This window comes from Trachurus japonicus, chromosome 15 (assembly GCF_045865225.1).
Source record: "Trachurus japonicus isolate A0001 chromosome 15, Traja_1.0".
In the NCBI taxonomy this organism is placed as follows: domain Eukaryota; kingdom Metazoa; phylum Chordata; class Actinopteri; order Carangiformes; family Carangidae; genus Trachurus; species Trachurus japonicus.
This window is the reverse complement of record NC_140921.1, coordinates 24,587,452-24,609,460: the sequence shown is the minus strand read 5'-3', so window position 1 is coordinate 24,609,460 and position 22,009 is coordinate 24,587,452. Positions and strand designations below refer to the sequence as shown.

At 44.7% G+C, this 22,009-nt stretch overlaps 2 protein-coding genes and 1 non-coding gene across 7 annotated transcripts in view; all 3 read right to left on the bottom strand.

Moving 5' to 3' along the window:
- Positions 1-644: 644 nt before the first annotated feature.
- On the bottom strand, positions 645-2,622 carry tomm20a (translocase of outer mitochondrial membrane 20). Its single transcript, XM_085800705.1, has 5 exons — positions 2,423-2,622; positions 2,046-2,092; positions 1,869-1,950; positions 1,537-1,679; positions 645-1,265 (listed from the first exon to the last, which is right to left on the bottom strand). The coding sequence occupies exons 1-5, from the start codon at positions 2,544-2,546 to the stop codon at positions 1,221-1,223; spliced, it is 441 nt and encodes a 146-aa protein (XP_085656831.1). The 5' UTR covers positions 2,547-2,622; the 3' UTR covers positions 645-1,220.
- On the bottom strand, positions 1,353-1,487 carry LOC146973772 (small nucleolar RNA SNORA14). Its single transcript, XR_015037813.1, has one exon. It is a non-coding gene; the product is annotated as a small nucleolar RNA SNORA14 (small nucleolar RNA).
- A 660-nt stretch (positions 2,623-3,282) lies between the features above and the next one.
- Positions 3,283-22,009, bottom strand: part of arid4b (AT-rich interaction domain 4B) — a 42,705-nt gene continuing 23,978 nt past the window's right edge. The window contains exons 10-24 of one of the 5 annotated variants that reach the window (XM_085800698.1): positions 19,863-19,939; positions 15,876-16,024; positions 15,715-15,787; positions 14,826-14,920; positions 14,592-14,689; positions 14,128-14,326; positions 13,165-13,367; positions 9,934-10,116; positions 8,808-8,892; positions 8,576-8,711; positions 7,135-8,373; positions 6,863-6,973; positions 6,447-6,671; positions 6,179-6,325; positions 3,283-5,572 (exon numbers count right to left, since the gene is read on the bottom strand). In XM_085800698.1, coding sequence (XP_085656824.1) covers positions 5,421-5,572; positions 6,179-6,325; positions 6,447-6,671; positions 6,863-6,973; positions 7,135-8,373; positions 8,576-8,711; positions 8,808-8,892; positions 9,934-10,116; positions 13,165-13,367; positions 14,128-14,326; positions 14,592-14,689; positions 14,826-14,920; positions 15,715-15,787; positions 15,876-16,024; positions 19,863-19,939 — 3,172 coding nt within the window. In that variant the 3' untranslated portion in view covers positions 3,283-5,420. Of the gene's footprint in view, positions 5,573-6,178; positions 6,326-6,446; positions 6,672-6,862; positions 6,974-7,134; positions 8,374-8,503; positions 8,712-8,807; positions 8,893-9,933; positions 10,117-13,164; positions 13,368-14,127; positions 14,327-14,591; positions 14,690-14,825; positions 14,921-15,714; positions 15,788-15,875; positions 16,025-19,862; positions 19,940-22,009 lie in introns of all 5 variants that reach the window. The other 4 variants (XM_085800696.1, XM_085800697.1, XM_085800699.1 and 1 more) reach the window with 4 other exon arrangements.

Here is a 22,009-nt window from a genome sequence, read left to right as displayed (position 1 = left end):
TTAGAAAAACAGCTGCAGACAGGGATAAAAATAATTACAGCTCTATTTGTCTTCCAAGAGACACACTTTCAAGCAGACCAACTCCCTTCCCCTACGAGCTGCTCCACTTTCACTCTCCTGCAAACACAATAAAGCCATTCACAATAAAGACACAGTGGCTTAGTGCACCCACACAAGCTCATGTGTTTCAGCACACTAGTTGGAAACAGAAATACCATGCTGTCAGGATGGCAATCCAACCTCGTTTTGGCAGTGTGTGTATTTCATTAACCAATGTCAAAGAATCATCAACACATTGAGGGTTTCAAGGACTCGAGGGCTTTTTATTTTTCCTACACCAACCTATTCAACATACCTACATAATCTGTTCATAGCAATTAAATCCCATGACATTGGTTTACATTCCTTTTCTCCATGTTCCCTCACACAACGATGGCACATCTTTTTCTACCTAAAATATAAAAAAATATCCTGAGCTATATTTACCCTTGAAATACGCACATTACACTTCCCATTCAGCAAAACGACTCTCCGAGAAGATAAAAACAGCCCACGCTCCGCATTTCAAAAATGTACATGCCTCATTTTTCTTCTGTGCATTGCTACTGCCATCTACTGGCGAACAGAAAGTCAGAGCCTCCGAGTGTGTTTTCATGTTTTATTGTGGGATTTTAAACACAAAAATGTCCAGATATGAAAGGCTGGAATATAAAAATAACATTTACGTGACATTGCGAGAACAATGTCAGAGAACTTAATGGCAAGAATCCACAAATAAGAGTTCTGTTTAGTGTAGACAGTCTTACACACATTCCACAGGTATATCAACTGCACAGCAATATGTAACAAATCATCTACATACCGTTTTTATTTTGTACATAACATTTCAGCAAACATCCCCCACCTGCACCCCCCCAAACAATTAGTTTTGAGGAAAATAAATAGAACAAAAAAGGGGGCTAGAAAACGTGAGATCTGGTGGGAAGAAGGTAAGAAAGATGGAATGTATTTAACATTTCCCAGAAACATAACCTTGACAAAGGTCTTTAACCTCGGGTCTTTAACCTCGGAGTGCTGCGATAGAGAGGGGGTCCATGTCCACAGAGCTGCGTGACCACTCAGGCTCACAATTCACACACCAGCAGTCACACATACCAAACAGTGCACAGATATCAGTGTCCGAAATCCCTTTGCGGAACGGAAATTGCATCCGCACGCATTCATTCGACGTCATCTTCCGTTAAAGACTGAGAGCTGATGATTCGCTGCAAAACAGAAAGAAGATGTTTAAGAGGCTGCATGTGAGACAGTTTTCACTTCCTCAAACATCACATAACAAGTCATCTATAATGTTCTGTCTTAGAGGTGAAATAGCTAAGAGCTACGGACACAAGGCTCTCAGCTTTGGATAATTCTAAGATTGATCTTGCACCCTTTCTTGTCCCAGAGACCACAAATCGCAACCGGGGGGTTTATTAAGGATGCTCCAGCATTAAACCAGTACACTTGAATTTCTACTAGGAGATGTGGGCTCACCTGGCTGATGGTGGGCAGTTTGGTGAGGAGCATCTGGAAGACTGGAGGTGGCAGTGTCTGCTGGAGCACCTGGAGCAGCTGCTGGGGCTGACCACATACTGCAATCGCATTGGTCAGGTGATCTACACCTTTCTCAAACTCACCTGTGTTGGAGAAAGTTTCAGAAAACAATTTTTGATAAGAGATCTTGGGGACTGGAAATCATGAGAGGGAACTGCAGATTGGTAACATCAAATCAAAACTTAACAGAGCACTTTTCCTGCAAGGATATGCAACACAAAGTGCTTTACACACTAAAATAAATAAATAAATCAAAGAAACATGTTACCAACCTTGTGATAGGAGCTCCTCTCCCAGCTGGATTTCCTCCAAAAAGAATTTCTGAACAGCTTCCGCGTCCTTCAGGTCAGGGAGCTTCAAAGTCAAGAAACCACATGGTCAAAACTTCACATATAGGCCTCACGAAGTTACAAATTATCTGAAAATAATGGTTAGCTATTTATTCTGACCTTTGCCAGCCCAGACCTCTCACTAGAAGTTTTTTGCTTTCGTCTTCCTGCGTGAAAAAGGTGGTTTTTAGATTGCGTTGGTATGTTCAATTAACTCTTGAGCAAAACGACGAACACATGGTCACACGTTAAGCAATTAGCTAAAGCACGTTGCACCCTCGACCAATTTATCCTGCGACACAGCCGAGGAGGATAAACAGAGTTAACATTAACACTCTTACGGCTGTGAGCATTTTAAAGAAGGTAAATAATAGTGAGAATTCTTTTTCTTTTTTTTTGATTAACTGGCTGGTTGCGTCTATCACATGGAGGAAGCTAACTCGTTCCTGCTGAGCTAACTCTTCCCTGCTCCCTCCGGCTCACACACTTTCACTTACGTTCACGTAGCTTTTCCTTGAACTGTGGGTCGCTCCGCCGCTTTCTGTCAAAGTAAACGCAGTAGGCGACGAACAGGGCCCCGCACACCCCGGCCACAATCGCGCTCGTCCTGCCGCTCATCATATCTGAAAGCTACTCATGGGCTCCGTGCACAGCGGAGCACGCTAGCCGTCTAGCAGCTAGGACGCTGCCGAGGAAGAGGAAGTACGTAAATGATGACGCAAGACGTAACATCGACGTACATGCGTCACATCCGTCACATCCAGACGTGGTATGTTTACGAGGAAAATTTTTTTACGATTTAATATTAGTTAAATGCACGTACAAAATAACACAGCATTAGGTTGAAGCATAATGTAAGACGTTTTATGTGAAAAAACTTTTATTTTTATTTTTTTTAAAAATCTTATTCTGACTTACACGGCAAATAAATTAATTTGTTTAATCAAATCTTACCACACAAACCTGTGCGTCTATACTGGTACTACTTTAGTTTATCAAAAGTATGAGTACCAGTTCTAATGCTGAATGTTGTTATTTTAATAAATGATCATTTTTAATAAGTAATTAAAAAAATAATTTTAATGATTTAACGTACTGTGTATGCACAGTTGCACTGATAATCTTTTATCATCACGTTATAAGTTTGTTTTGTTTAGGAAATGGGGGGAAAAAAAACGCATTTCACTATACTGTGAACACATTAGTCAACTAAAACTACAATATTTTATTGCTATAAAAGCTTCAAAAATCAAGTATTAAGTATGAACTATTAATCTCTTTGAGATGTAGAAATGCTGCCGTTATATTGGTACTTGAGTAAAAGTAAGTTTCCACTGATAGCGGCAGACACACTGAGTACTTCACAAACTATGGCATTTATTTCAAACAGAGGCTTCTGCTTTGCTTACATTTTTACAATAAATTACACAATGACCATCATCAGATGAGCCTAATAAATACTATTGAGCATTTTTCAATAAGCTCCATTACTTTCTCTTTATCTATGATCAGACCATTTTCCATATACAGGTTCATACAGCTTTAGCTTCAGGCCATAGTTCAGCCACATCCAAAAAACCTCACCATTCTCCTCTTACAAGCACAAGCTATAGAAAAACAAAACAGAATACGAACTAAAGCAAAACATGAGATAAAAAAAAGAGGGAGAAAGAAAAATAAATGAATATAGAAACTGATGAAAGAGGCAGAACAGAACAACATAAACAAACTCAAAGAAATCTGTTCTTACAAGAGGAAAGAATGAGGACACAGGGGAGAACAAACATGCTGTAACCCTCAGTATTTACACTCAAACTACAGTTAAAACCGTAAAACTGTCTGTACAGAAAAGTACATGTTATTAACAGTGCAAGATATTAAATAGCTTGACTCAAAACACTTCTCAATATACAAATGTATAACAAAAGCATACAATTACATACAAGTGCCAAACAAAACGCAACTTCAGGTTATCATACAATAGGGGGTCTATACAAAGGAAACACTGGAGAAGTCTTCAGAAATGTATACGCATACGTCACTTTATGATATAAATGCACATTTACAATATCTTTACCTTTAATCTGGTCATAGTACAGGTAACAGAACCAAATGTTTTTGGTAGGGAGGAGTATGAGAAGAAGCTGGCATGTCATTATTGATCATGAGGAGAACTACAAAGAGATGTGTTGCTTTACTTAATGGAGCTAAATAACTTCATGTCACATGAAACACTGCAAATGGGGGACTTGAGTTTCATTCGTGTGTCCTGCAGTACTGAGTTGACGCTGTAAATACCTCCTGTGGTGACCTTTAAGTTAACTTGATCCAGTTGCAGATGTGCACCATCAAATCTTCAGTGAAGACGATGGGACTGGGGGGTGGGGGATGGGGGTTATATGGGTGATGAAAACATAATAAAATAAAGCACGTGGGCTTTTAAAAGGCTGATGAACTGAAGTAATGTGACCATTGCATTCACCAGCTCCATCATTGCACATTTTATACTGCCAAACTCAATAGTTGTACCCAGGCTGGATGAGTATTCAGTAGTAGATTACAGGTGTTCCAGTATAGGAGTTCTTGCTTTTACAATTCTTAAATTTTACCATATGCTGATAAAAAACCGTCATTAATCTGTCGGACTCAGCCCTTCACTGCACTGCTCACTCATACAGCATTCTCCAGTCTTTTGTAAGGGACACATTATTCCAGCTGACCCTCTCTCATTTGAGAAGAGGATCAGGTAAAAAAAAGTGCTGTCCTTTCTCAAAGTGCCCCATTGAAAAGAACAAAAAGGCACTACAGTATCATTCCATATTCATCCACTGAGGCCGTCAGTGGACCTATGATGGTCTGAAACCCTCTCTAACGCCACATGTATGAATCAATGGAAACGCGTACGGGACCTCGGCGCCTGTACGTCACCAACCGCTTGAGGTTTTAACCACACAAAGGCCTTGTAATGAGGGTGGACAGAGAAACGTGGCTAAGTTACATTTCACGCGCCCTTAATGCCAATGTGGCAGTGTTCCTCTTAATTCCCCAGGATAGCATGGCCAGCACAGGCTGCACCACGCTGAGCTATGAGGACAGAGCACAGAGGGGTCTTCACTGGAAATTATCCCTTACCAGTACAACTTTATCAAATGGAAACAATTATTGCTTGCAAAAACTATTCTTATAAATGTTCAATTAAGGAGAGCGCAAAAGACAATTTCGAATTTTTTTTTCTGACAAATTTCATCCCCCTACACAATCTTCATAAAAGTGCACTTAAGTGCCATTAGCTTGCCAAGGAAACAGTTGTCAATAGAAAATAGTGCTTGATTCTTGTTTCTTGTTTTTGTTTTTTTTGTCTCTGGTCTGGTTTTTGTGCCCCAGTAGTTACAGTATGTAGGTTGAGTTGTCCGTCCTGTTGGAAGGGAATGGGGGCGGCGACCCCAGGGTGCTGGTTAAGTGCTTGGTGCGGTGGTTCATTGCTGGTTTGTCCTGTCACCTGCACTCCACTGATACCCCAGAGTTCTGAGAAGAGGAGGATGAGGACGACACCGGTGGGTCGGCCAGTGTCAGCATGACTGCTGCAGTCAGTGAGCTGGAGGACGGTGAGGATGAGGAGGAGGAGGAGGAGGATGCAGCCACCGTACCTGTGAGACAGACGGACAGATTTGGTGATGGAGACTTCATAACACAAAAATGGCTACACGATAAGATTTACAAACAGATTTAGTTGTTGCTAAATATTTACACCTAGTACCCATCAGGTGCCACAGTTAAATAGGTTAGAGTCCCCAGAGAACAGAATGAAAAGTCAAATCTGTTGATGTAAACCCTGATGTTTGGAGTTTGGGGAAACGCAATTTCGATCCCCTGTGTAATGACTGTTACATAGTAAGATTGACAATAAAGTTCAAATCAATCAATCAATCTGTTGTCAGCCCAATCATAAGACGAAGAAACATGTATTTTAAATTAGCACAGAAACACCACAACAGACCACATAATACAAAATATTACAGCAATTGCAAACCAACTAATTTAGCATAAACTGGTGTTTGCCAATCATTCTTAATTGATCAACCAACGCACCAAATCCTTATTTTATATTATACAGCATTTACTACCAACTAATGGTGCAGCTAGTATTGAATCAGCTCAGTTGCTAAGAATACTGGAAATGCTTGATACACCAACTTAAAGAGTGGAACCTGGCGCAATAATTTGTAAGGTTAGGAGACAAAGAGCTCACTCACTTTCCCGTTCCTTCTTCTTCATGCGTTTTCGTCGTCTGTCGATAGAGGCGACCTCAGACTTGAGGGAGAGGTAGTGGTTCCTGATGTCCTGCAGCTTCTCCTGAAGAAAGGAAATCCTCTCCAGGCTGCTCATCTTCTCCAGGTCAGCTACACGCAGCACCACATTAGAGTCAGCAGAGCAGATCGATGCACACATCGATACTTAGAATTCAACTTCAATAAAAAGTTGCTTCAAGAATAACTTTTTTTTAAATTTAGATGCACTTACACATCTGGAAGCTCCACTTGTACACACGTGGCGATCTTCCATGGGTGTCTCGGTGCTGGCCGTGGTCGGCGTCGCTCTGCTTGTGGTACTTATGGCTCGAGGGGGGAGATCGTCCGTGACACTTGGGCGAGGTGGCGGCCTTCACGTCCGGCGCGTTGCTCTTGGAGGCAGTTGGTTTGGCAGCGCCCTCGACAACAGACTGGTCCTCGCTGTCACTGCTGTTGGCTGAGAGGAGACAACAGAGTTTGGAAAATAAATAAATAAATAAAACAGGACAGTGATCTGGGAAAATCTAATTTCCTTTCCTCCAGTAGCCGGAAATGAGTAAATATGAAAGAGAAACTCTACAGCTGATAACGCTGCTGCTGAAGCTGGAGGGAGGGGGCGCTGGCCGTGCTTTCTACAGCTCTCCTCACCTGTTTTCCTGTTCTTCTTGGGAGGCACACCTAGGCTCTTGCGGTTTGGCTTGTGTTTCTTTGCGGCTCCACCTGTCTGTGATTCTTTCTGCCGCTTCTGACTCGCAGACGCTACAAAAGAATAAAAGAGACGGTGGTGAGGGAACAGGCAGACTGTGAAATGAGTGAGATGTCAATGTGTATTTCTGTAGTGTTCCACCCTGACAGAAAAAATAATGAATTCCTCTCTTTAGAAAAACACCACGATACAGCGCGTTTGCCGTTATTTGTACCTTTGGACTTCTGCTCGCTCTCCTGCTGGCTGCTGCTGCTCAGCTCGAGGCTGCAGCTGCTGCTGCTGTTGCAGGAGAGGCTGACGTCGAACACCTTGGAGGGGGAACCGGCCCCCTCGTCCTGGGGGAGGTCTTGCAGCTCCCCGCCCAGACTCTCCACTTCCACCGTGCTGCTGTCCGTCTCGCTGCGCCCGCCGGCCACCTCCTCCTGTGCGGGTCCCGGGGGGAGAGCGGCGTCGGCGACCGGCTCCGAAGGCAAGGCGGGGGGCGTGGACGGCGGCGGGGAGGGGGGCTGCGCTTGACCCGAGTCTTCCACGGCGCTGCCCCCTCCCGGCGGGGACTCGGGTGTCGTCGGCGGCGTGTTGAGCACCGAGTTGCTGCCGCTGCTGCTGGGAAACTCCTGCAGCTTCTCATTCTCCAGCTGCTCCTCCGAGGCCTCGTCCTCCGGCCCGGCGTCCTGCTCCGCGCTCGGCTCCTCCAGACACGAGGGCACGGGCGGAGGGGGGGAGTTGGCGGCCTCCGTGTCCGAGTCGGAGAACAACTCTTTGAGAGTTTTCTTTGGCCAATGGGGTTGGATGCTGGACCACACGTCCTTTTGTCCTTTCGCGCGGACCGCCGGCCTTTCCTCGGCGTTCCCGGTTGTTTTGGCCCTTTTTTCTGGAATCTCCCAGAACCCGGCTTGTCTGCCCGTTTTGGTCTTCTCCTTCATCCCGTTGTACTTCTTTGAGGGCGAGCCTTTGTTTTTTGGGCGACTTCGCTGACTCTCCTCAGCCTGGGACTCGGCCGGCGTCGCGGCCTCGTCGTCTGAGCTGCTGTTTGATGAGGCCCCCCTCTCCTCTCCGGGACCGGCCGCTCTTTCCTCCAGCTTCCTGGGAGAGCCTCCGGGTAACCAGTCAGCACTCCTGGTGTTCCTTGTCTTAGCTTTGGCTTGGCCCTTCGGGGGCCTCTCTGCTGCACTGTCGGATTTCCGCTTCCTGGTGCTCACCTCTCCCTCTGACTCAGGTTGACTTCTGCGTTTCGTGACGTCCGTGCTCTCTGCGCTTGCCGTATCCTGGCTTTTTCCTGAGACCGGAGAAGGTTTGGATCCCTCGGGTGGAGGCCCGCTCTCCCAACGCTCTGATGTTTGCGGCGGCTCCGACTGGGCCTTTCGGAGGTTGCCTCTGCAACCGGGGCGATCCTCTTCATTATGCTCTTCCTCCTCATCCTCGTGCTCGCTTTCATCCGTGGACATCTCGGAGGCTGAGGGGAACGAGACACGTCTATTAGTTCCAGCAGGACATCAGCAGACATAAATAAACCAGTCAGAGTCAAACAGTCCTAATCTGCTGTAAGTGTGCATGAGGACTAACAGGCTAATGAGTGTTGCTACCTTGCAGGCCATTGAGGATAGAAGTAATTTCTATAGACTTGACTGGAGACTGCTGAGTCCCTTTGTCCTCACCCTCGTCCATCTTGGAAAAGACATCCTGACTCAGGCCACATTTGGTGCGTGGGACGCGGTTGCCGTTGGACGAAGGGCCGAGGACGTCTCTGTCGTTAAGCCGCTCCAACCTGTCTCTCTCCCGCTCCGCTTTGTTCTGTCGGGATTTCAACACAGTCAGTGATTCGCGTCATGACAACTGAACCGGGGCTTAAGCTGAAAAAAAGTAGCAGCAACTCTCCAAATTTCGTACCTTTATTTTTTTGCGGTGCTTTATTTTTGGTACATTCTTATTGGCGGGGCGCACGATCTTGTCTGCTTTGATCCATTCATCATATCTACAAAAAAAAAGAAATCAAGTACAAAGACAAGAGACAATTTCATCATGCAGGTCTTTGAAAAGGAGCTTCAAATCTCTCACACCACCCACCACACAGACACCTCTACTGTCTGACCCCAACATGTTGCTGTGACACAATAAGCCTCAACAGCAAAAAGGAGGAAATCCCATGGTGTTATGTGGAAAAAGACAAACCTTTACGATGAAGAAAGAAACAATATTAACACCGACCACCACACAAATCATATTCAACAAAGTTCCGACAGTACCAAGGGTGCTACTTGTGTCGTATGAGGAGAAATGAAAAAGTTTTCACGACATCACACACGACAGACACAATGCAGAGAACATCCCACTGTCTTTTATAGAGTGCTAGAGGACCACACAACAACATTGAGACAATGAAATGCTGATTGCACTAGTTAAACCTCTGTGTCATGGTACCCTAACACTCTACGTAACACTGCATTAACCCTGACCCACTGGGGAGGGGGGAGAGGGTTGAGAGGTAGAGGTGAGTGTAGCAGCACTTTGGTTGGCCTTTTTTTTTTTTCAGAGAATTCAGAGAAGGGTAGCTCACATTAAAAGACCGTATTTGCAGGAGGGTCTAAGAAAAAAATGCTTAATCAGAAGAACCAGTGGTTGGTTAATTGGTCAAAAAAGATCAGCCTGTCTGTAGATTTTTGTTTTTGCAGAGAGACAGACAGCTGGGGGACAGACAGACAGGGGATTCAAGTCAAAACTGAGCGAGGGAAGCTGAGGAGTGATCCACACCGACCCAAAACTCAGTTCTGTTTCTGCCACTAGATGGCCCAGTGCTCTCCATAATCAGAGTGCTGACCATGGGACTGGATTAGATGAAGCAGAATTGTGAGGAAAAGGGATGTGTTACTGCTGCGGGGATACCCACGTAGGGGTGATCCCGTGAGCTGATTTTGAAGGTTAAGAGATGTCTTTTTACTTTCTTTATTCTCTTTTTTTTTTTTTTTTTTAGGGTGAATATAGACGTTAGGTGATTTCTCCCCAGGTCCTGTCTTACCTGACGTTCCAGCCACAGTAGTGCACCAGGTAGAGCACCTCTCCCCCCTCCACGTCTGCCTCTTTCACAGTGGCCTCGTACGTCTTCAGATTGCGGCCTCGCCCATACCTCACCTGCACCTTCATCCCCGGGGGGTAACACTCAAACTCCTCCCCCTCCTCCCCCTCCTGACTGCTGTCATCCCTGCAAGAAAAACAGTTCAGCACTTCCTGGCCCTAGGCTGCCACCCATTGAACACCACAGAGCCCCACCCACACCCGCCCGCCCCCATCAGACCCACTGCCTGGCCCGCTGACTTGAAGGCCTGTTTTCTAATTAATTTTTTGCTCCAACCCTTGCCTGTCCTGTCCCGTTACAACACTAGGCCCTGATCTAGACAGAAACTTTAACTTTCCTTGTTTTGTCCTAGACCAATGTAACCCACAGCAACCTGCAGGATAAACAACTGGATCATTTACAGTAAAGCCAGACAGTGCAGAACAGTGCAGTGTTTCAGCAGATAAAAAACATTATTCTTTCATGGCAAAAAATCAGTTGCATGGGAAATAACACTACTGTTATTCTATCTAACCCTGCATCCACACAACAACAACATACTTGGGATTCTCATTCACACAAACACACTGTAAGAAACAAAGCAGCCACAGAGAGGAGCTAGTGGGAAACTGAAGCTGGAGGGTGTACGGGCGGTGCAGTATAGTGCCAGTAAGTGGTTTAGGCGCAGGGGCCACAGGGGAAGATGGGGCGGAGGGGGGGGGGGGTTAGCACGGCAAAGCACAACTTGGCAGGCAGGGCGGCAACTTAAAGCGAGACCACAGCGGTTTTTTTTTTTGAGAGGAAGCGCGGCTGCGAGGTTCCAATTTGGCCGCGGTGTTCCACGCCGGCCCGTTCCCGTCCCTAAAGCGCCCGGTCGGCGGTCGGAGCGCTCGCTCTCTGCCGACGGCTCCTTCTGTCTGAAGGAGACGCGCTCGTTTGTGCTGCAGTTGAAGAGACTGCGACCACCCTACGACCACTGATGTTGAAAACACACCCCACACGTTCGCCTTCATAGACCATCTCCATGAGAACCACATAACCACACACACACACACACACACACACACACACACACACACAGAATCAAATCAGAGCTGCAATATTAGTTAGAAATATATGTTATGTATGTTAATATATTTTTGTAATTATTAACAACTCATGTACGCCAATTTATGTCAGTGTTTAATATTTAGGAGGTTTGGATAAGACAAGAAATCTAATAATGTCTCCTGAGGCTCTCGGAGCTTTTGATCAGCTTTAAAAAAAAAAAAAAAAAAAAAAAAAAAAAGATTTCTGGTCGTTTAATAGATCAAACAATGAACTGATTACTAAAAACATTAAATATCAATAATGAAAATAATCGCCAGTCAAAGCCAGATGGACAGGATCCAAAAGCATCTTTATATCAAGACTCCTAAATTCCTCTGAACCGGAGCATTGCAACTTTAATCCACTCATATTATTATGCACTGAGAAGCCGCAAAGAAAGAAAGGCTGAGAGCCTTTTCAACAGAGCCGAGAACACTTACAGGAGAAGGAAAAAAAAAAAAGGTAAAATGTAAATAGCGCAAAGGAAGTAGCTTTACAATTACTGCAGAACAAGAGTTTCTCTCTATATAATTAATTACCATCATTAATACAAATTAAAACATAATTTTCTCATTTAAGCTCACTGTAAACTAGCTCTTGCCGACTGCACAAAGAGGCTGCTGCTGGAATGAAAATGTGATCCGGAGCACAGGCTCCATCACATCAAACGGGTCTGAAATCATTAGGAAAGCTCGGATCAGACTCACACCAGCCTGTGTGCATCTGAGAAGCCTCACACCACCGCGTTATCTGTGAGGACCACTCATCCCGGAGACGCCAAAAGGATCGGGGGGGAAGCTCTGAAATGTCAGAGAAATATGATGTTGATCGGCATCATACTGCAGCTTCCCCGCAGCTACGAGTGATGACAAAAACCACAGAGGGGATACTAAGAGCAACAGGGTATGGTCAGGACATCCTCCCTAAAGTTGGAGAATTCACAATCCTTCAATTGGACACACACACACACACACACACACACACACAAAAAGAAAGAAACAGCAGAGCATTAAGCAGCAAACCAAGCATGACGTTATCTAGCCGGTCCCCAGTAGCACAAACAACCTCAACACAAGCGTCAAACTGGAGGGTGAACAAACACAAAGGTCTAAACTGGACTGAGAGCACGGGCCTAGAGGCTCCACACAGGAAACCAGCAGAAAACAGACGTCTAACTGAGACCAAACACTTCAACTAGCCACAACAAACACACATCGACACATTAAGTTCCTTTTTTTTTTTACTCTAAAAAAGGTTACTGCCGCTATCTTGCATCTAGTGTGCTAATGCATCAGTGACACCACACACGCATACACACACACACACACACACACATGGAACATTTAATAAAGCTGAACATCAAAAAGCCAAAAAAAATGAGAGAAAGGACAGGAAGAGGGGTCAGAGAGACAGAGATAAAGAGTCCAAGGAAAAAGGGAGAAATCAAGAAGAGCACAGCCATGTTGTGTGCACTGAATGAGCTGAGGCTGGCCACGGTCAAACAGTCCCAGCCAGGGAGAGAGAGACAGAGAGAGAGAGAGACAGACAGAGAGAGAGAGGGAGAGAGAGAGAGAGAGAGCACTGCATGACATGCCAGGTGAAAGGTAGCAGTCAGCCTTTGGTGCTCTAGGATGTCTCTGCCAGCTGATGCCGACTAAGCCGCGAGAAATAATAATAGCACAGAGGGCAGTGGGTAAGAGCTTAGTTAGAAGAGAGAGAGAGAGAGAGAGAGAAAGAGAGAGAGAAAGAGAGAGAGGAGCGCTTGCCTCTCTTTGGTTAGCAGGTACAGGTGGATTGTGGGTATATTGCGTATTAGTATCATTAAGGTCAGAGGGATCGCTGCTTCTCATCTGCTCGTGGTCTTTTAGGTTTTAACTGCCACCAAGGAAAAAAGTGAACGTCTCAGGTCTTTTTGCCTGGAGGAACTTTTGAAATACTGAAGGGGCCAGATTGAGCATGAACACAGCGTCGCCGTGCAGGACCCTGCAGGAGGGGCCCTGCATGGGGCTTGTGTTTGTGCCATTAAGACATATATACGTAGAATAGATATATATATATATTTTTTTACTCCCCTGGTGGAAGGGACCATCCTTTCAGACCACCTACCCAGAGTTGTCCTTGCTCTCCTGCTCCTCGTCACACTCCTGTTTCATGTTCTCGGCTCCGAGGTGGGCCGTCGACGAGCCCTCGTCTGCGTCTCCCTTCTGGCCGGGGCCCTCTTCGTCGTCTTCCTCGTTTGCGACGTCCTTTCCCTCCGGTTTTGATGGTTCTGACTCCGTTTTGTTTCGGGTCAAATCGGGATTCTCCTCCTAATAGAGAGCGATGCTTTTAGTATCAACACATACGGCATGTGGGCGATCTGCATTAAAGGGATAGTTCAACATTTTGGCAAATTGGCCCATTATTATGGCCCATTGGCCCATAATCCCCATAGTCATAGCAGTAGGTGCGTTACCTTTATTTGTCGGTGCAAGCTATTTTTAGAACGGCGGAGCAGAAATACTCTATGGAGGCTAATGGGATTTCTTGGTTTCCCTTATCAAACTCATCAAATACACAATCCAACAACTCCAAAACGCTCTGGTGGACAAGTTGTGACCTGCACATTCACCACGCTATGAGATAATAGCGGAACGTTACGAGACAGAGTTGTTTTTGAGGCAAATGCAGAGACTGCTTGCCGAAAAACTGCCCTCGACAGGAACGTGCATCAGCTGTTTTGCATGAATTTACCTCTAAAACAACTCTGTCTTGTAACGTTCTGTTATTATCTCATAGCGTGGTGAATGTGCAGGTCACAACGTGTCCACGAGAGCGTTTTGGAGTTGTTGGATTGTGTATTTGATGAGTTTGATGAGGGAAACCAAGAAATCCCATGAGCCTCCATGGCATAGCTCATGGCTCTGCTCCGCCGTTCTAAAAAAAGCTTGCACCGACAATGAAAGGTAACAAACCTACTCCTAAACCTATAGGGATTATGGCAATGATGTTGAACTATCCCTTTACATACTTTGGATAAATATCTAATGAAAGAAGCACTAATTGTTAATAAGATTATTCTTCATGTACCTTGCAGACTACGGGCTGTGCGCTGCTAGGCTCTCCGTCCACCTGGGGTTTCTGCTCCTCTGAGCTGGAGGATGTTGGAGCTGCTCCTGCTGCCTCCACCTCAGGCTTCACCTCCGCCTTGGGCGCCTGCTTCAACGGGAGGTCCATTCTGAACGTGATGGCGCAGGAAGTGCAGTATTCCTCGAATCCATACAAGTACCTGTATGATTACACATTCCTCGTCAAGACAGGCAGAGCACCTCCTAGTGTAACTTTAATGCTCCTCTCAAACAAACCTGCACCGCTCAGAGTTAATGCAAAGATAAAAAAAGTCAATTTGATCTTGTAGAGTTTGCTAGAAAAAGGAGGCAATGTATTAAAAATAGACATTAAATAGTAAAGTAAGTCAGTTTAGGAAATAAAAGCTGCATTTGCCAAAACAGGGTAAAATCTTTGCGGAGCTGTGGAGCAGCACCTGTACGTACTTGCGGTAAGCGCACTTGACGTTGTAGCCGGCGGCTGAGTTGAGAACAGGGATCCCCAGGTCCTGATAGACTTGCTTCCAAACGGAGCCGCTCTCAATCTGCTCAAATGTGGACACGGGAGAAGACAGTTGCGCAGTCAGTCAACATCAAACGAGACAAGCTTTGACACTAAGAGACCGTTCATCTTCGCGTGGAGCCACACTAAGAGGAACTGCTGTCAGAAGCGGCACTCACGTTGTCAAAGCCTCCCAGCTTGTTCACCAGCCTGTAGAGCTTGAACAGGTTCAGGTTCCTGTAGCCCAGGACGGGCCGCTTGTTGATGGGGGTTCCTGTGCAGGAGACACACACACACAGAGTTGACATGGTGGACACACAGGTGCAATTAGACGGAGTGAGTGAGGCAGCTCTGGAAAAAAAAACTTTAATTAAGATCCCTGAACTACAGTCTAAGCTGAGTCAAAGCTCTCATAAGAAAAAAAAAAAAGATTTTTCTTCTTTTAAAAATAACCTATTTTACATCCTTTAAATGAAATATCTGTCAACAGTTCATTATACTTTATAGTCTGATCACATGTTTTTGTGTGAAATCCTAATCTGCATAATAACTAATGACTTAAGTTACAAAATAAATGCAGTGGATAAACACAATTTGGGCTACAGATGGAAACCAGCTCTGTGCTATATCTAGTGCACCCATCTTTTCATTTTTTTTCTTTTTAAAAGTGATTAATGGAAGTGCACATTGTCCCTAAATAAAAATCAATCAAATCAAATTCCCCTCTAACTTAAAGTGGATAAATAAAAAAGCATAAAAATGAATAGTCGGGTCAAGCAAAGGTACTTCAGAATTTCTACTTTCCATTATTGCTCTTCAAACATTTAATGAAAAGCAGCAACACAAAAAAAAAAGATTACACTACACACCATACACACACCATTAGACTTAGGTAACTAGACAATGTAAAAGCTGTAGTGTTCAATGAGGTGTAGCTGAAGACTTGGGACAAAAATCAGAAAATAGATATTGTATCTGTCCTATTTTTCATAGCAGAGCCCTGAGCTTCCTGCGTACACGTTTGAGAGGAATAAAATGTGTCTGTCCCCATCTGCAGTGTGGACTCACCTCTGTCCTCCATGAACTTGTAGAGCTGCTGCAGAAAGTTCTCCCGCTCCTCTGGGAACGGCTCCACTTCCTCCTGCAGACAGGAAACAGGACAGTTTGAGGCGCTTTTCTTACTCTGAGGTTGCAGAGATAAGAGCAGACGGCACGGCTCGCACCGCTACCTCCTCCTCCTCGCCGCTGGCGTCCTCCTCCTGCTCCTCCTCCTCGTCTTCATCGTCCTCCTCGCTGCTGGAACTCTCCTCTTTCACTTCTGTCTTCCAGGTGTTGGGAACGACCTGCTGCTGCTGGAAGTCCAAGGCTGCATCCAGCGCTGTCAAACGCCCACAGAATATATACATCACAGTGTGTTCATCACCACACGCAGTAAGCGCTGCCTATCATTTCCTGCCACCGTTATCTGGAAAACTCAGCTCGTAAAGAAGTCAAGCAGTATGATTTTTCAAAGACAGAACTATTTCCAAGCTAAATAAACAGAGATAAGACCCCAACAGATGTTTGAGTCAGATTGCTCTTCACATCTTGTACATTAAGCATAAACAACATGATACTTCAAGTAAAAATAAACTAATCACAGAACTCAATGTTCTAATTTTAAGGCTTTCCTTTTATTTTCTCTCATAACATCTTCTAGCAGTAGTTTAATCAATCAACCAAACACCCAAAATCCCACAATGACACAGCAAAATCAGAACTCTAGCAAAGTGATTATAAAGGTAAAGTCAAAATATCACATTGACAGAAGCTCTCAGAAGCATTGGGACTCTTTACTCAGTACACAGTAGAAGCATGTTTGGCAGCGAGTACTGTCTCTGCTTTTCTTGGATGTGACTCAATGAATGTTGCAGACCTGGATTTGGGGATTTTCTGTCTTTCTTCTCAGCAGATCCTCTCAAGCTCTTGGGTTGGAAACCACTGCTGCTGTCCACCAGTGGTCTCCAACCTGAAGGAGCTTGAGTTTTCTCCGGAGATGTATATAACTGGGCTGAAGCTGGGCCGCTGAAGGACATGCACAGTGGTGTCTTCCTCATGTGTGGGCTTAGACCAGCCTTTCTCAAAGTGGGTGTCGTCTGACTGCGTCAAGGGTGCCGTGAAAAAAATACCTCTTCTGACATTTCATAGAATATATTCTCTTTATATATGCAAAGGGGCCGTGTCCACCGTCTACTTTCCATTCAGATCCTATGGAGCTCGGAAAAAAGCTGTCAGAGTTTCCTTTTTTTGTCGCGGCGCTCAGAGCGCTCAGAGTTGAAATATATATATATGTATATATCAGCTGCAGAATGGCTATCAGGACGACCAGGAGATCTCCCAGTCGGCCGCCCAGCCAATATGCTCCAGCATACCATCGAGCAGGTTGCCCTGCGCGGTTATACCTCAGTGAGGCTAATGTAAGTCATTCATGTTCTCATGATAATCTTCAAGGTTTCCTTGAATTAATTAATGGAAACAGTCCAACCATTATTTATACCACCTCTTGTCTTTTTACATCTCACTCATGGTTGTGATAGTGACGCAGACTCTCATCAATCCAGACTACTAAATGATTTTTGTTTAGCCTCCTGTCTTTATCTAATTCTTTTTGTTCAGATATAACTGAACTTTCATGACCAAACATAAAATAACCAGCAATGTTTGTTCGTTCTTAAATTGTAGAATGGCGCAAAGCCTCATGGGAAATGGGAAACGCGCGAGAGAAAGTTACTGAGAAAGTTACTGAGAAAGTTTATCATTAAACTAGCGGCTACGGCTAAAAATAGAAGGACTCACGGAAGCTAAACAGCAAAGCTTATCAGTCCTGCCCGTGTGTCACGTTATTTATAAGTTATATTCATTTAACAAGACAACACAGTCCGTGCTAAGTGGGCCGGTACGTCGGTACCTGGTCGGTACGCGGTACCGTTACTTCTGGATTTTAACCACTTGAGAGTCGGAACCTATGGGCACCGAAGCATGTTGGTGATAGGACAAGACCCGAAACCGTGGCGTGTGCAGCGCGCTGTCAGTAAAATCCATTGGCAGAGCAGAGTAGGGAGGGGGGAATATACCTGACTGGATGTAATGTTATGGTCAGCAGCGTTGCACTAATTGCAGCTCTTTCACCCCATTCAGCATTTCTGTAGCCTACTTTTAATACAAATCCATGATCTAACTGGTGCCCACTTCTGAAGGAAATAGCTAAATATAGCTACCCATATGTCTTATTTTTCTTATTCTAACCCTGCCCCACTCCACCCCTGATATACAGTATATCATCAAGCGGCGCTGGCGGCTCGTTTCGGCAGCGTTCAGAGAGAGAGAGAGAGAGAGAGAGAGAGAGAGAGGCCGTTGGTCACAGGCACTCAGAGCAGTAGGGTCCGTGTCCACCGGACGCTATGAAAGAAATGCGTCGTACCAGGCTCACTTCTCACATTGATGGTGAGTCACAGCCTCTCTCCTCTTCCACCGGTGGAAACTCTCTGATTGTTCGCAACGGAGTGAGAACGGAGCGGAGACCGCCGGTGGATATTCATGTGAACGCGTGCCTGCGCGCTGTGCGCATGTAGACCTTCTCTCTTCCTCTCACATTGCGGATTATATTGTGTGTGTGTGTGTGTGTGTGTGTGTGTGTGTGTGTGTGTGTGTGTGTGTGTGTGTGTGTGTGTGTGTGTGTATGTATATGTAGGCTATAGGCACCTATGCATAAATACTGTACTGTCCCGTCTAAATAAACAGGACATTTACATTTAGGCTATGCAGTGTCATTTTGAATTATATTTTACACAGGGGTGCCGTGAGATTTTATGCACTTTTGAAAGGTGCCCTGACTGAAAAAAGTTTGAGAAACGCTGGCTTAGAGACACTCTGAATCATGTTCATTGAGGATATTTCTGTACTTTTCTCCATTCGGCTTTGAACCCTGAACTAATCTGTGGAGGGCTGCTGCAGTGATGGTTGTCCTTGGAGAAGTTTCTCCCATCTCCACACAAATCTGGAGCTCAGCCAGAGTGACCACCGGGTTCTTCTTGGTTGCCCACTTACCAAGTTCATTCTTTTCCAATTGCTTAGTGCTGCTGGGTGGCCAGTTCATTGTGAAGTCCTGGCTGGTTTGGTTTATTTCAAACTTTTTCCATTGAAGAATTATTGAGGACATTTTGCCCTTGGATACTTTGCATCTTTTCCACAGATCTGAGCCTCAACACAAACTTGTCTCTGAGCTCTGCAGGCAGCTCCTCTGTTTTTACACTAATATACACAGTCATATGTGAGAACTTATATAAACAGGTGTGTCTTTACAATTCATGTCCGAGCAACTGAATTTACAACAGGTGTAGAAACATCTCAGATGATCAAGAGAAATGGGAGCAACATGAATTTCAAGTTTCATAGCAAAGGGTCTGATTTGCTTTGTCATTATGGGATACTGATAGTAGAGTGACAACAGGAGAAACAATTAAGCAATATTAAAGCAGCTACAGCACAAAGCTGCAACAAAATGTGTGTCGGGGGGAACAGGACATGAGTTTGAATACTTTCTGAATTTGTTGCACTGCAGAGTGAATGAAACCAGACTACCCTCAGGAAAAATACTAAAACTGAATAGCGGTTTAGAAACACTACTTCTACTATAAAAGTTAATACAGCTGTGACTGTTTAACTCTGGGAGTAAAAGACCTGTACACAAAAACAATGGGAGAAAGCAGCATGAAAATCCGTCAAGAGCATTTGCATTGTTGCAGAGCAGCAGGAGCGTTCAGCCACAGTGTCACAGGTGGGCTTAAGTAGCATCTAACCACCTCAGCAGATGCTTGTTTTACGCTTTTGTAATGTGGAAAATATCTGAGTTGTGAGTTAACCACCTGTGAATACCGAGTCTGGGATAATACAAAGCTGTTTCCTAACTGTAATTATGAGAGTGTAAGAGCTCTGCGGCAGAAAAAACAGGGGCACTGTATAAAAAAGCTTGGTGAGGACTTCAAATAAAAATAGACTCGACAGTGACAGCCGCTTCACCACCACTGCATTCCCCAGAACAAAAACAAAACTTCCTTTCTTCCGTCTACTTTGCTGTAACCCATTCTCTGAGCGTTTTCTGCCAAGTGTGTCAACACTTAGTCTGGCTCACAGATGCTGTGACATTCACCGCTTTAAAGCTTTTATTTTAAACTCACCGGGTTTGAGCCCTGCGTCGGCTTTCGGAGGACAATCGCTGCTCATCTCTCGGACGTCCTTTCGCAGCACCGTGTAACTGCAAAAACACAAGACGCTCTGATTAAAATGCGCTCAGAGATGATAGTGTGAATGATAGTGAGCTGAATGTTCCCACACCAAGGTTCAGCTCTGGGATGTGACTGTATGTTAAAGGGGTGAGGTCTCTACAAAAGAATGGGTCCTGAAAGTAAACGTGACAAGCCACCCTAAACTTTTCTTCATTAAAAATACCTGCAGAGACGGAGGTGCCCTTGAACTTTCCAAAGTTGCAACACACAGCACCAACAACAGCCTCAAAATATGAGCAGACATAAACAGTCATAACTGTGTTCACAGCCCATTTTCTTGCAACATCTTCCCAGCAGCTGGGCAAAGTGCTGGTGATTTGGCAGATAGATGGATCAGTGGAGCTTGTAAGCCGAGAGCAGTCGGAGGCTTGGCTACTGAGCCAAGGAGACGATTTTCTGTGGGATCTGTGGGCAGCTGAGCTGATCCAATAACCAGATTTGCCATGGAGTGAATTTAAATAAAACAGTTCATTGTAGCTAATCCAACTGATAGAAAATAAACAGCTTGATCCAACGTCATTCCTATGGAATTTCATTTTTCACATTGTGTTGGTGTGTTATTAGAGTGGCAAAGGCTCACAAATGCACTTGCGTACACAAATGGTGCAAAGATCATTTTCTACTGAGGTTTACTAAAAAGATAAAAACAGGACTATGATGAGTTTGCCTGTGGGGCTGCAGCAGCGTGTTTAGCTAAATGCTAATAAATGCATGTTAGCATTTGCTAATTAGCACTTCACAGCTGGAGCTGTGTGGTCTCAGACCTCTGGACCCCACTCTATGTATGTGTATGTATGTACACACACACACACACACAAATGACTTAACATCCAGTATTGCCATTCCCAAAGTCTGCTAGCACAGATAAGAATTTAATTAATATTCAATCAATTACTCCGCTATTTGTTTCAGCCCTAAACATCACATGGATGTGTAGTTTAGTTTAACTGAAGGTTTGAGTGACAGACCTACACACACAGATCAAGCTGTCTTTTTTCTCTGCACGTCAATGGCACTGACAAGTTTGCCAGCCTGCCAGAAAAAAAAAAGAAAAAGAAAAAATAGCAACAGCGTCTATTTCCATTGTTACTACGGTAACCAGATCTGACTAAATGAGAATAACCACTTCCTGACAACTCCCGTCTCCCCTCTGGATGTGACCTTGTTTTGCCTAAAAACTGTTTTTCCGAACCATTGTTTTTTTGAAAAGGCACCATGAATGGTTATCACTAACAATAGCAGACTCTCCAGAGGAAAGCCAACATGCTGACCCCGGCGTGGTGGCGGGAGGTCACGTGGCTTATGGATGTGACCCCTCTTCAATAAACACACACCTCACACAGGGAGCAGCCAGTTAGAATAACTTGGTAATAATAGACGAGAAGAGGCTGACATAAAATGATAAAAAGTACAATAACAAACAATGACAAGTGGAGTGTGTGTTTGGGGAAAAGAGCTGGAAAACAGCGAGTGCACAGAGGGCTAAAGGGAGTGGAACAGTGAAGTGGCGTACACACAGACTGGAGCTGGTGTTGTACATGTGAAGAACTACACATACTGTATGATAAGCTGCGTTCAAAAGCTTTCTTCTGTCTTAGTGTATACCCGTCTCTGTACTTGCAAGAGCTGCGATAGATCAAACTGTCACCTACCACAAGACGACATGGCTGATGGATCAGACCGATACATCACATCACACAAAGTAAAAGTAATGATCAGCCTCTCTCATCTTTCTTATTCCATCAACACAAAAGCCGAAGAAAAAAACAAAAAACAAACCTGAAAATCTCATTAACAACGATATGGATTTTCCGACATCTTACATTATTATTTCTGGCGTCCACCCGTGGATACACTATGCTGATTTCAGCGAGTGAAATCAAATTGCTACAAAGCAGAAAGGAAGGCTACGGCTACTGTGCGATTCAATTTGCAACAAAAGCCATCGCACAGCGCCGTGTCGAGAGAGGAAATACTCCACTGGTGTACGACTCCCGCTTCTCCAACGATTCATCATTCTTTATCTTATCCGTCTCATC

Bases quoted from the DNA above. Each gene is read 5' to 3' on its own strand.
- tomm20a (XM_085800705.1), bottom strand. From the start codon at position 2,546: ATGATGAGCGGCAGGACGAGCGCGATTGTGGCCGGGGTGTGCGGGGCC. The intron at 2,093-2,422 runs GTAAGTGAAAGT...TTTTTCACGCAG, and splicing joins CAAGGAAAAGCTACGTGAAC to GAAGACGAAAGCAAAAAACT. The intron at 1,951-2,045 runs GTCAGAATAAAT...TTGACTTTGAAG, and splicing joins AGAGGTCTGGGCTGGCAAAG to CTCCCTGACCTGAAGGACGC.